This window comes from Carassius gibelio, chromosome B18 (assembly GCF_023724105.1).
Source record: "Carassius gibelio isolate Cgi1373 ecotype wild population from Czech Republic chromosome B18, carGib1.2-hapl.c, whole genome shotgun sequence".
NCBI lineage: Eukaryota > Metazoa > Chordata > Actinopteri > Cypriniformes > Cyprinidae > Carassius > Carassius gibelio.
The window spans coordinates 28,727,336-28,740,042 of record NC_068413.1 but is presented as its reverse complement, the minus strand read 5'-3'; the positions used below and the strand labels follow the sequence as shown (position 1 = coordinate 28,740,042).

The window sequence follows — 12,707 nt, the reverse complement described above, 5'->3', positions numbered from 1 at the left end:
CATAGAAACTAACCAAAACAATCAAAGGTTTTTATTTAGCACAGTGGCTAAATTAACAAATAACCAGATGCCACCTGATTCAAATATTCCATCAACGTTTAATAGTAATTACTTTATAAATTTCTTCACTGATAAAATAGTTAACATTAGAAATACAATAGCAAATGTAAATTCTACAGCGTCTAACACTTCAGTTTCATCCATCGCACCCAAAAATAAACTGCAATGCTTTACAACTATACACAGCAAAATCAGCAGTGCTAATTCAACACCTACAGAGTTAAATTCAACACTTTAAAAGTGTCTATATTGGTCCACACTAGATCGAGTTAAAACTACACTTTACAAAGTGTTAAATATTTAACACTTTGACAGAGTTGCAGCAACTCTCTAAAAAGTTAACATTTAACACTAGTCAACACTGGTTAGTGTTGAATTTACCCAACACCAGTGCGTAGTGTAAAAATTTAACACCAAATGTGTGTTTTTCTTTCAACACTACAGAGTTGTTGCCATATTAACACTACATAGGTTGTAAAGTTTAACATAAAATGCAACTCTTTTCTAATTTGTGATTTGTAATACTATTGGGAATCAATTTACCCCCCCCCCCAAATGCAACTCATTAAAATTATTTACAAAAAAAGACAAAAACAGGGAGATTGTAGTTCAAGTGAATCTGTATATTAAAAAAAGCACACCATCCACAACAAAGCACTGGCTTTACATTAACAAATGGACAACCAATCCTCTAGCACAGGTCACACAAAATGGCAATGTGGCACTACATATGTTTTTTCATCCATCTCATTAGAAAACTGTTTGTCATACGGTCTGTAATAAATCAACTCATCAATAGAAATAACAGAAAAGGAATCATCTCTCTCCTCAATACAATATGCATTAAAGTGGTCATCAAAATAAAGTGTGTCAACTCTGCATGTCAAGATAAAAGCTTGATCTTCATTAATAATGATATTTGTGATCTTTCTGAACACAGGAATTTCCATATCTGTTGTAATACACACAAACATACCAATTTGATACTCAGTTCCAAAGTTTTTCACCCAATTAGTAGTTGACACATCAGAAAATGCATTCACCTGAAACTTAGCACTTAAATTCTCACCACCCTCCAAGTTATCGATCATTTCTTTCCTCACTGGACCAAACTCAAATCGCTGAAAATTAAAATTCTCCCAGTGATAAGCTAACTGTCTCTGGTGTTGTTTTACCAAGGTTTTTGTGATATTTTTGAAATTTTTAACAGATCGTTTAAAAACATTATGTTTGGCCTCAAACCTCATGCACCATACATGGATAAGTGGACCTATTTTACGAATGCACCTTGGATAATGGATCATAAAATGATGCTTTGGAATTAATCTTCTGTCAGGAAACAAGGATCTGAACAGCTTGTGGTGATCATTAATCAAATGCTTCAAATAATACGTCAAACCATTGGTAACAACTGGTGAAAACACTATATTCACTATCTGAATCAAGAGGAGGAGCAAGTTCCAGTAACTGTTATTTCTTTCAATTACATCACCAAAAATCAGGGGAGCATTTCGCACAAGACACCACGACTGAATTGCATTCAATCCCAGATCTTTACTACTCTCATCCATTTTCAACCCACTTGGTCTGTTTTTTCGCTCAATATAACCGTAGTTGAAACTTTGGATCCTCTGTGACAATGTTTCTAAAGACAGGTTCTTGTTATTGACCAGGTATTGAAATACTAGTTTCAATTCGTACTGCACTACACCTTCAAGTAAATCATGCATGATGTCAACTGCATAGTTATCAGAGATGTGGTAAAAACATAGTGTATTGAGCAAGCATGTCTTCTTGACACCAAATGTTGATGCCAACATAGGATTTTCCTGTAGAGATGCACAATGTTCTGCATGCATTTCTTTTGTACGGAAAATTAAGCAAGGGTTATCTTCAGTGAAGACAGATTGTGACTCTTCCTTTGTAGTTAAACAAAATCTACAGAAATATGTTGCACTGAAGGATTCAATCAAACCAAACAATCCGTGCAAACCTAGATTATCACCTGTTACTTGAATAACAGTCCCTCGCAATGGTGAGTCTGAGAAAGGTACCTCTATTCCTTGCATTTCTAGTGTTTTAACATCATCAATGAGAGGCTTTAGTATTTCATCAAAACCATATTTCCTCAGGTCTTGTGAATGAAAAAGTGCCACAACATGAATATTCATCAGAACAGAATTACATTTTGGGGGCAGGTTCCTCAATATAAAGTAAATGCAACCAAGCTTGTGTATCCCTTTCTTTGAACCCAAGGGATTTGCCGTCTCAAAATCATCGTAATAAAGCTGAATCTGTAGAGCATGTTTTTGCTGGGAAAACAAATCATTACTTTTGAAGTATGAACCATCACATATATCTTTATAAACACCTTCTTTATGTTGCTTGACTTGAAGGAAACTTTCACATAATTCACTATTCTTAAACATAGATTTCAGGGTTCCCAAGATGGGTACATACACAAATTTATCTGTTACAGGGATCTGATTGTAAACTCCTGTTGTCCGATCTCTCCGCAAATCAAAACGCACCCCAAGAACATACTCTACAGGTTCAACTATTTCCCACTTTTCCTCAAAGAACTTCTGTCGTTTGGCTGCTGTATTTAAGACTGAGAAAGGATTTTCCAATTGATCAAAACAATTTTCCACCTTTTCTTCCAAATCGGTTGCTTGAATCTCTGAAGAAGTACAGCTGAGAACAGCTTCTCTTGTTTGCTCATGAATGTCATTTACAAGCTCTTCCATTGACCCTACCATTGCTTGGAGAGTGCTCTCAGCAACACCTGATGCTTGCAATTGTGCTACAACAGATCCACACAGGTTTAACAAATGATGCTTGTCAACAGAGGTCCGGCTAGTTACTGGAGTGTCTGTACAGAATGCCTGAGAACTTGAAGGCTCATCACCTTCACTTTGAGCGTCCACATTGTCAATAGTATTTGGTGAACAAGTGGCCCTGTGCAAACGAACGAGGTGTTTATTTGGTGAACAAGTGTCCCTGTGCAAACGAACGAGGTGTTTTTTGAACCCTGAATACGTACAAAATGATAAAGAACATCCCGGTTGTCCACATTTCAAACGTAATGTCTTTCCTGGATATAATCCATGGTGAAGTCTCAAATGCTGACAAAGCAATGCAGAACTTTTCTGGTGTGCCTTACAAATAAAACATATCAGCATATTTGCAAACAAGGACGTGTATCAGCTCAAATATTAGTGTGAAACAGCCTTGCTCTGAGTTCCTTTACCCTGGGACTTTCCTTGGTACTTCCCAAGTCGATGTTAAACACTGTGGTTTGGATGAATGTGTAGAAGCTGTTGAGGGATTCATGGTAGTTAACACTGAAGATGAAGTGTGCCTTGAAAAGCTCATCGAAAGCTGCCAGGGATGTTTGCGCCTTGCAAGGGATGGCCTTCTGGTCAACGATGACATAGAACCTCTGAATGTTGTTCTTCTGTTCACCCACACAGAGGAGGAAGGGCTGTCCTGGTTCCAAGCTCCCTAGGAAGGCCTCAACACTGGCTCCAATCTGTGACAAACACAGAGACATAAAATATTAATTTAAGTTATGCAACACAAGCAACGGCAGTATGAGAACAAGTGGATGAAAAACATTAAACACAAAATACCTTAAGATATCGCGCCACATGGTTGACAGCTTGATATGAGCTAATCTTAGCACTCTTCTTGTGGCCTTTTGACGTAGGGGGGAGCAGGTGAACCAGCAGTAGAACGCTTGACAGGTCACTGTCCCAGCCTAGGAGCAAAGTAGAATTAGGTGTAAGATGTTCAGAAACATTTCTATCTTAAAATATTATTTAAAAAAAGACAGATTATGCCAAAGACAATACTTAAGGTAAGATGATAAGAATCTGTTGTGTAAATGTTTTAAAGGCAGAATGAGGCACACTTACCAGACTCATTTGAGTTTTGCTGCGCAGACAAGAGTTCTTCAACATGCTCATTAGAAGTCCGGTTCTTGCAGTCTGCCAGGAGCCTGGGTTTGAAGTACGTCGGCCATTTTGCCAAAAATCTGCCAGAAACTTCTTCTCCAAACATCATGGTAAAATCTTGGTCAATCTACAGAAGAAACACCTTAAATCCTTGATACTGAAAGAATATTGAGTCATAATTGTTCACTTCAAAAATATGCTGATCAAACAAAGGTATGTCTTTCTTACCAAGCCGGGGATGTTGAGAAACCGCGGGAACACATCCAAGACTGTTGCAGAGTTTTGCTGGTCCTGAACTAGCGTCTGGCGGTATTGAAATGTTGCCATCATCTTATCTTTGACAACTGACACATCAGTTGAATGTTTCAATAAGGATATTGCCTCACGGCATTCCTCGCCGAACAGTTGCTTGTCAGCCAGGAGAAAATCCCTCTTGCTCTTTGGACCATACGTAGTGCTGGTGGAGCATCTCCGAGATTGAACTGCAGTGTTGCGCTGGACGGTCTTTATCCTCCAGGCCAAGTAGCCAGACCCACTTTCTGCATCATAGTAGTGTTCCTGTAAAACCCAAAAAGAACAAAAGTATGCAACACAGGGGTCACATCACCAAATGGCAAAGTAAGAAATTAAGAACATACACATTATCCATATATTGCAATATAAGCCATTAATAAAAAAAAAAAAAAAAACTTACATATCCGTTTCCAGAGTATGGATCACTAAGGTTGGGAAATAGAGTGGTGATGCCAACAGCATATTTTGTTCGCACATGGGTTGGTGGTATTCTCCTTTAAAAGTAGAAAATATATTATTGTTCAAGCTTTTTCCCCCTTCAAGAGGGATAAAAATATGGACTTAATGCCTATCAAACAAAACGGTAGCACTTTACTTGAAGGGGTGTGTTTATGACAACTGTCATTAAGTGTCATTAGCTCAATTATGACATTTTTAATGCAAATATGACATTGTTTGAGATGTCTTTGTCATGACATTTGCATTAAAAATGTAATAATTGAGTGAATGATACTTAATGACAGTTGTCATAAACATGCATAAAACCTCATGACATGTGACATGTCATGATTATGAAGGTGATGTCAGTCTTATGCACACCCTTCAAGTAAAGTGTTACCAACATGGTATACTTACCCATGTACTTCCATCATGTCTGCAACCAGGAGGTTTACCATTTGTCGCCGTGTAGCATCCGTCAATGTCTTTGTTTTGTCATACTCGTGCAAGATTTTTTCTCCCCCCGGCTTAGAATGGAGAACGTTTCTCACCATCTAAAACATGAAGAAGAATCACAAAGGTAGTCATCATGTTAGACATTCCTGCAATAAAACCACAGCTCTTCTACAGAATCTTTGTGTTTGAGGAATAATAACTAATTTCATTTATTATTGAAATTCCCCAATACCTCATTTGCTGATTCCCGCTCAATGTGGGTTCTTTTATATACATTGTTTCTATCATGAATCACTGTTGCATCTGATGAATCAGACGCCACAGAGGATGACGTGTCGGACACAAGCAACTCTGACGTAGAATGTGAGAAATCTTGATTAAGCACAACTGAAAGACATTTAAAAGAAACATACATGCTCAAGAACCTCTAACAACTTATTTTAGGCTTGACAACCAAACGGTCTAGCATATTAGGGCACAACAGGCTAGTTCAGCTTTAATTGAACTTTGAAAAACAAACACTCTAACGGAGCAAAGTCTTACCTGTAGACTTTTCTGTGGACACATGAATGATAAGATTCCCTGCTTTTAAAAGCTCCTCATACACATCCGCATCCACTTCTGTCCCAGAATCATCTGTGACATGCAGCTCGGTCTGCAATGGAAGACCTAACTTTTCTATGACTGAGAGAATATTAGATTTAGGAAAATAAAGAAAAACAGTGCATTTCCCATTATTAGTAGTATTAAAAAATGTTAACAATTGTAGTATTCTGAGCAGTGTCAGGTGTTTTTCTTTTTCTGCATTTTGGATTCTATATTTGGACTGCTTGACAAGAAATTATTACTGCCCAACACAAACACAACTTGGTTTCTGGGGCAGTATAACCAGATTACAGTCCCATTGTAAATGGAAAATAAATTTTAGAAACTGATGACTTCAATGTAATGAAGTGATGAAAACCTTTCTGAAGAAATGTATTGTAGTCTTCATAGCCCTCTTCAGTTTGGGCAACTTTAACATACTTCTGAGTTTCACCAAATCTCACTTTGACCAACATGATGTGCTGTAAAGAAAAAAAAAAATACATTCAGAAACGTAATGAATGAGAAAATGTGCACGTTACCATGACAAGCACCAACACAGAGGAGGTAAAGCTAATAGAGAGAGGAGAGTTCACATAACGTTTACAAACATTTCATAACATTTCGCTAGGAAATGTGACTAACCTAAAAATAAACCCGTACACTTATTTACACGATATCATTAGAAAATAGTGACGCAATATCAACAATCATAAAGGTTCACATGAAACATGATAAAGGAAGCCTAAACGGTATTCTTAAAAAATGAAGGTGGATGCTTATATCCACACAAAATTCTTCCAAATTGCACAATGCCCTGTACGCAACATCTTGCTATACAGCAAGTGCAAACTTTTTAAACCTGGGCAGCAAGCACAGATAAACTGTTCATGGAAAATAAACAAGCGAGCCAACCTCCATGACTGTGCGTTCACAGTCACACCAGACGCGCGTCAAATTCGCGCCTGCCGTGTCTAAATAATTTGAATCCATTCGCGCGTCAAAAAAAAAAAAAACACGTTTGAAGCGAAATTTACGCGACGGAGGCGAAATCCGTTGGGGGCCATCTTTTTTACAAGATATTTATGTATATTAGCGGGAAAATATTTGTAAAATGGCAGCACAGCAGCTTTCTAGCTGGTTAGTAGGTCAATAACGTGACTCAAATGTGAAATTTGTACATCTTACCAGGTTGTACAGTCTCCTCACTAATCCTCTTCCAAGAGAGGTGATTTTTGTTCCTGTCTCGAAGCACGAATGAGGCGTATTTGCGTCTACCGCGCCGCGCTCATTTTACCCGCCCAAAGCCAGAAAGGTTTACGTTACACACTTCCGAACATGTGCACCTGATTTAGTTCAGCTAACGTTAAAGTTAGCTATAACGTTAGCTGAAACCCTCACATAAAACGTGTTGCAACTATTTATACTGACCGTAAGCTACCTTCGTCCAGCTGTAGAAATGATTAGGTGCAACATATGAGGTTAACTTACACCAAGCACGTTAAACATGTTAATTTATATTTGAAATACAACACGAAGTTACAAACAGCTAACGTTAATTTCACCATATATCCTTATCCTGAAAAAATGCTAACGTTACTTCGATCTAATTTGACTAACGTTAATGGACCCCTTTAACTTACTGGTTGTTCTGATTTCCCAATAAGAAAATTTTCACTGTATTTGTTCCATACATTGAGCGTTACGTGAAATTGTACACATAATATATCCTTTTGAGCGTGGTAATAACTGTTGCATGGTGAACTGATTAGCTAGCACTATCAAACTAACTAGAATATTAAGCATTAGCTAACTTAATGTTACCTGTCGGAAAAAATAGGCCCACCACTACAAATGTAATTAAATAAATATAAGTTACTGGTTTAAATTTACTTACTTGTGAATGCTCCCACTCACGAGCGTGTCCAGTCCGATCCAGTCGAGTGAAAAAAAAACTGTCTGGTTTCCCGCCTCACTGCAGGCAAGTAACGGAAATGATAGACTTCAGGCGGTAACACTAGCTTTTGAGTTGAAATCAACACTGTAGAGTTAAACCATCAATATGGCATTTAACTCCCAGTGACAACACCAACTCTTTTTGAGAAATAACTTTCTTGTAGTTAAATTAGATTCAAAAAGAGTTGAAATGACTCTAGATTTTTACTCTCAACTCTAACACTGAAAATCTAACACTTTTGATTTTGCTGTGTAGGAAATCTAAATAAACTGATCACTGTATCTAAACCAAAATGTTTATTAGATCCTGTACCCACTAAATTACTGAAAAGTTGTTACCTGTAGCCGAAGAACCGCTTCTCAATATTATTAACTCGTCGTTAACTTTAGGTCACATCCCAAAACCATTTAAGCTGGCGGATATTAAGCCTCTTATTAAGAAACCAAAAGTAGATCCTACTGAACTGGCAAATTATAGGCCTATTTCAAATCTTCCATTTATGTCTAACATTTTAGAAAAAGTTGTGTCTGCTCAATTGAGCTCCTTCCTGCAAAAAAAAATCTGTATGAAGAACTTCAGTCAGGTTTCAGGCCCCACCATAGCACAGAAACTGCACTCGTTAAAATTACAAATGACCTGCTTCTTGCGTCAGATCAAGGCTGCGCCTCATTGCTAGTTTTACTTGATCTTAGTGCTGTGTTCGACACCATAGATCATGACATACTCATAGATCGATTACAAACCTATACAGGTATTCAAGGGCAGGCTCTAAGATGTTTTAGATTACATTTACATTTACATTTAATCATTTATCCAAAGCGACTTACAAATGAGAACAATAGAAGCAGTCAGGTCAACAAGAGAACAACAACAGTATACAAGTACCATGACAAGTCTCAGTTAGTCTAGTACAGAACACATAGCCAGGTATTTTTTTCTGTTATTAAAATGAAAAGACAAGAAAAGAAGGAAAAATGCTAGTATTAGTTGGTTAAATGCTGGCAAAAAAGATGAGTCTTTAGATGTTTCTTGAAAATGAGTAAAGACTCAGTTGTACGAATTGAGATTGGGAGGTCATTCCACCAGCTGGGCTCAGTCCAGGAGAAGGATTGTGAGAGTGATTTTGAACTTCTTTGGGATGGCACCACAAGGCGTCATTCACTTGCAGAGCGCAAACTTCTGGAGGGCACATAAGATTTAACCAGTGAGTTTAGGTATGTTGGTGCCGTGACAGTGGTCATCTTGAATCTTCCTAATGTTGTATCAGGAAAATCTGCAGGACCGGGTCGTTGTAGCAATGTGGTCTGTGATGCTTAACTGATGATCCATCATAACTCCTAGGTTTCTGGCTGTCCTCCAAGGAGTAATGGTTGACGAACCCAGCTGTATAGAGAAGTTGTGATGAACCGATTGGTTAGCTGGAATCACCAGGAGTTCTGTCTTCGTAAGGTGAAGCTGAAGGTGATGGTCATTCATCCAGCTAGAAATGTCACTCAGACAGGCTGAAATATGAGCAGTTACTGTCGGTTCATCTGGTTGGAATGAGAAGTAGAGTTGGGTGTCATCAGCGTAGCAGTGATAAGAAAAGCCATGTTTCTGAATTACAGATCCTATGACTTCATGTAGATAGAGAAGATAAGTGGTCCAAGTACTGAGCCTCGAGGAACCCCAGTAGCAAGGTGTTGTGACTTAGAAATATCACCCCTCGAAGACACACTGAAGGATCTGTCAGAGAGGTAGGACTTAACCCACAGGAGTGCGGTTCCAGAGATGTTAATCTGGTGATTAAGTATGTCAAAAGCAGCAGCCAGGTCCAGTAAGGTGAGTACTGGGGATTTTGAAGCTGCTCTTGCCAGTCGCAGGGCTTCAGTAACCGAGAGCAAAGCAGTCTCAGTTGAGTGGCCACTTTTGAAGCCAGATTGGTTGCTGTCCAGGAAGTTGTTCTGTACAAGGAACATAGAAAGCTGGTTGAACACAGCTCGCTCAAGTGTCTTTGAAATGAATGGAGGAAGGGATACTGGTCTGTAGTTTTCAAAAAGTGCTATATTTAGAGATGGTTTCTGAAGCACTGGGCTTACCCAAGCCTGCTTGAATGCTGAGGGAAATGTTCCAGAGTGAAGAGAGGAGTTGATAATGTGAGTAAGCGAATATATGACTGAAGAAGAGATCGCTTGAAGGATGTGAGTGGGAATCGGATCAAGTGGACAAGTAGTAGGATGATTGGACAGGAGAACTTTGGAAACGTCCATCTCTGAGAGTGGGGAGAAGGAGGAGAAAGAGTGTGCATCTGTCATTGTGAAGCTGTCCTCAGTCTGCGGTGTGGATAATTGGTCACTGATGGTTTTTGTCTTATTTGTGAAGAAAACTGCAAGTCGTCCACTGTAAGAGTCGATGGAGGAGGTGGTGGAGCCGGATTAAGAAGAGAAGAGAAAGTTTTGAAGAGTGTCCGAGCGTCACAACAGCTGTTAATTTTGTTGTGATTGTAGAATGTTTTAGCCGTGAATACATTTGCAGAGAAGGAACATAGGAGAGACCGATACACACTGAAGTCGGTAAAGTTTCTTGATTTATGCCATTTCCTCTCTTGCATCCCTGAGTTTAGAGCGATGTTAGCGGAGAACCTCACTAATGGTCCCACCTAGTGATCAACTGTAAAAAATAACAAATGTTACATCTTCCCAACAGGGAAAACCACCAACAATCAAGAATCTCACACACACACAAACACTATAATTTGCTGTTATACTCCATATAACTCCATATACAAGCCAGAAACCAAGCCTTTTTTTGCACATTCCTATTTTAAGGGTTAATGGTCCCACCTAGTGATCAACTGTAAAAATATATTTTTTTTACCTCTTCCCAACAGGGAAAACCACAAACAATCAAGAATGCATGATTATATGGTGTCATGGCTTTGCAATCAAAAAATGTCGTTATAATGGAAGTCAATGGGGCAAAAACAGCCACCAACAACAAATTGGGGAGAAAAAATGTAAATCTAATGCTGCACAAAAACTAACAATGCATCAAAGCCAATCTTGTTACTAATCTTTGACATGCCCAAGACTGTGATAAAAGGTAAAAAAAATATCCAGTCCACAATCACTTTTTTTTTTTATTGAAAATATGTAATTTTTTTTTTTTTTTTTTTTCAAATCAGTGATATCATTTATGAACTTGGTAATTAAAAAGTTACAATCTTGGATAAAAAAAAAAAAAATGGTAGTTTTGATCAGGACTGAGGTTGATTAATAGATTTATGCAAACAAATTTGAAAAAAAAAAATATTTATCTGATACATTTTTACAGCAGTTAAATTTAGTGGATGTTTTCATCCACAAACATCCTGAAAGGGTAGTGAATTTGCCCACAGTGTACCATTGAGTTATTGAAAAATTAAGATTTGTCAGCCAAAAATCATTCCATTAGCTCAAACACAGAGAAAGTTGTGGCCAAAATAAGACTCAACTTTACCCCCTAATGGACGAAAACGTCCCCAACAACCCACAAGGGTTAGAAAGCAACTTGTGTTTTGAAAATCATATTTCCCATGTTACAAAACCGTCATTCTTCCATCTTAGAAACATTGCCAAGCTATGAAACATGTTACCTGTTTCTGATGCAGAAAAGCTAGTTTGTGCATTCATAACCTCTTGACTGGACTATTGTAATGCACTTCTAGGTGGTTGTCCTGCATCTTCAATAAACAAGCTACAGGTAGTCCAAAATGCAGCAGCTAGAGTCCTTACCAGGTCAAGAAAATATGATATATCATATTACCCCAATTTTACAGTCTCTGCACTGGCTACCTATTAAGTTCCGTATCAGTTACAAATTATTATTACTTACCTGGCTATATGGCCCTAAATGGTTTAGCTCCTGCGTACCTAACTAGCTTCATACCACGTTGCAATCCATCATGCTCCCTAAAGTCACAAAACGCTGGACTTTTGGTAGTTCCTAGGATAGCAAAGTCCACTAAAGGAGGTAGAGCTTTCTCATATTTGGCTCACAAACTCTGGAATAGCCTTCCTGATGATGTTCGGAGTTCAGACACACTCTCTCTGTTTAAATCTATATTAAAAACGAATCTCTTTCGTCAAACATTCAAATAATGTATCTCTTAAATTGTGACTGCAGTTGTATCTGATCAAATGCGCATTCTTATTCTTTAGCTTGGGTTAAACTAATTAATTTTACTTTGTTGGAACAAAGCTATGCTAATGATGTCTCTATTTGTTTCTATGTTTTGGAATGGGATTTACATCGTTTTTTACATGCGCACAAACTGACAGTCACCACTTATAAGCTACTACTAAATATTGTAGAAATGTAATTTTCTGTAAAGTTGCTTTGTAATGATTTGAATTGTAAAAAGCACTATACAAATAAACTTGAATTGTGTCTGTCTAATTCTCGTGTCTGTCTTATCTCATTCCAGCAACGTCAGAACAGCAGGAACATATTTCATGCCTCAGGAAGCAGACAGACTGGCTAAACCGACCATCTGCTAGCTGCCTCCCGTCACAGAGGTCAGCTAATTCTCAGCACATAGAGACTCTTTCACCTAGATATCACACTATAGAGACTGTGTCTGTTCCCCGAACTAGAAAATACAAAAAACGTCCAAACCAAGTTAAGGTTAACAATTTAATTGAGGTTCAACAAATAAAAAACAAATGCAATATGGATAAACAAATGATAAAGATTGGCTTATTGAATATCAGATCCATTTCTACGAAAACACTTTTTGTAAATAATATGATAACTGATCATAATATAGATGTGCTCTGTTTGACAGAAACTTGGCTAAAACCTGATGATTACATTATCTTAAATGAGTCCACCCCTCAAGATTACTGTTATAAACATGAGCCGCATCTAAAAGGCAAAGGGGGAGGAGTTGCTTCAATTTATAACAACGTTTTCAGGATTTCTCAGAGAGCAGGCTTCAAGTA

At 38.0% G+C, this 12,707-nt stretch overlaps 1 protein-coding gene across 1 annotated transcript; it reads right to left on the bottom strand.

The window, feature by feature from the left end:
• Nucleotides 1-662: 662 nt before the first annotated feature.
• On the bottom strand, nucleotides 663-7,712 carry LOC127977390 (uncharacterized). The gene is made up of 10 exons (XM_052582275.1): nucleotides 7,687-7,712; nucleotides 6,169-6,271; nucleotides 5,748-5,888; nucleotides 5,437-5,555; nucleotides 5,166-5,302; nucleotides 4,711-4,804; nucleotides 4,245-4,574; nucleotides 3,978-4,143; nucleotides 3,693-3,820; nucleotides 663-3,592 (listed from the first exon to the last, which is right to left on the bottom strand). The coding sequence occupies exons 2-10, from the start codon at nucleotides 6,263-6,265 to the stop codon at nucleotides 3,269-3,271; spliced, it is 1,536 nt and encodes a 511-aa protein (XP_052438235.1). The 5' UTR covers nucleotides 6,266-6,271; nucleotides 7,687-7,712; the 3' UTR covers nucleotides 663-3,268.
• Nucleotides 7,713-12,707: the final 4,995 nt, after the last annotated feature.

What these genes read in the sequence shown, in the direction of transcription:
- LOC127977390 (XM_052582275.1), bottom strand. Translation starts at nt 6,265, where the DNA reads ATGTTGGTCAAAGTGAGATTTGGTGAAACTCAGAAGTATGTTAAAGTT. An exon ending in GACATGATGGAAGTACATGG is followed by an intron (nt 4,805 to 5,165) that starts GTAAGTATACCA and finishes CTACTTTTAAAG; the next exon opens with GAGAATACCACCAACCCATG. An exon ending in TTCTCAACATCCCCGGCTTG is followed by an intron (nt 4,144 to 4,244) that starts GTAAGAAAGACA and finishes TTTCTTCTGTAG; the next exon opens with ATTGACCAAGATTTTACCAT.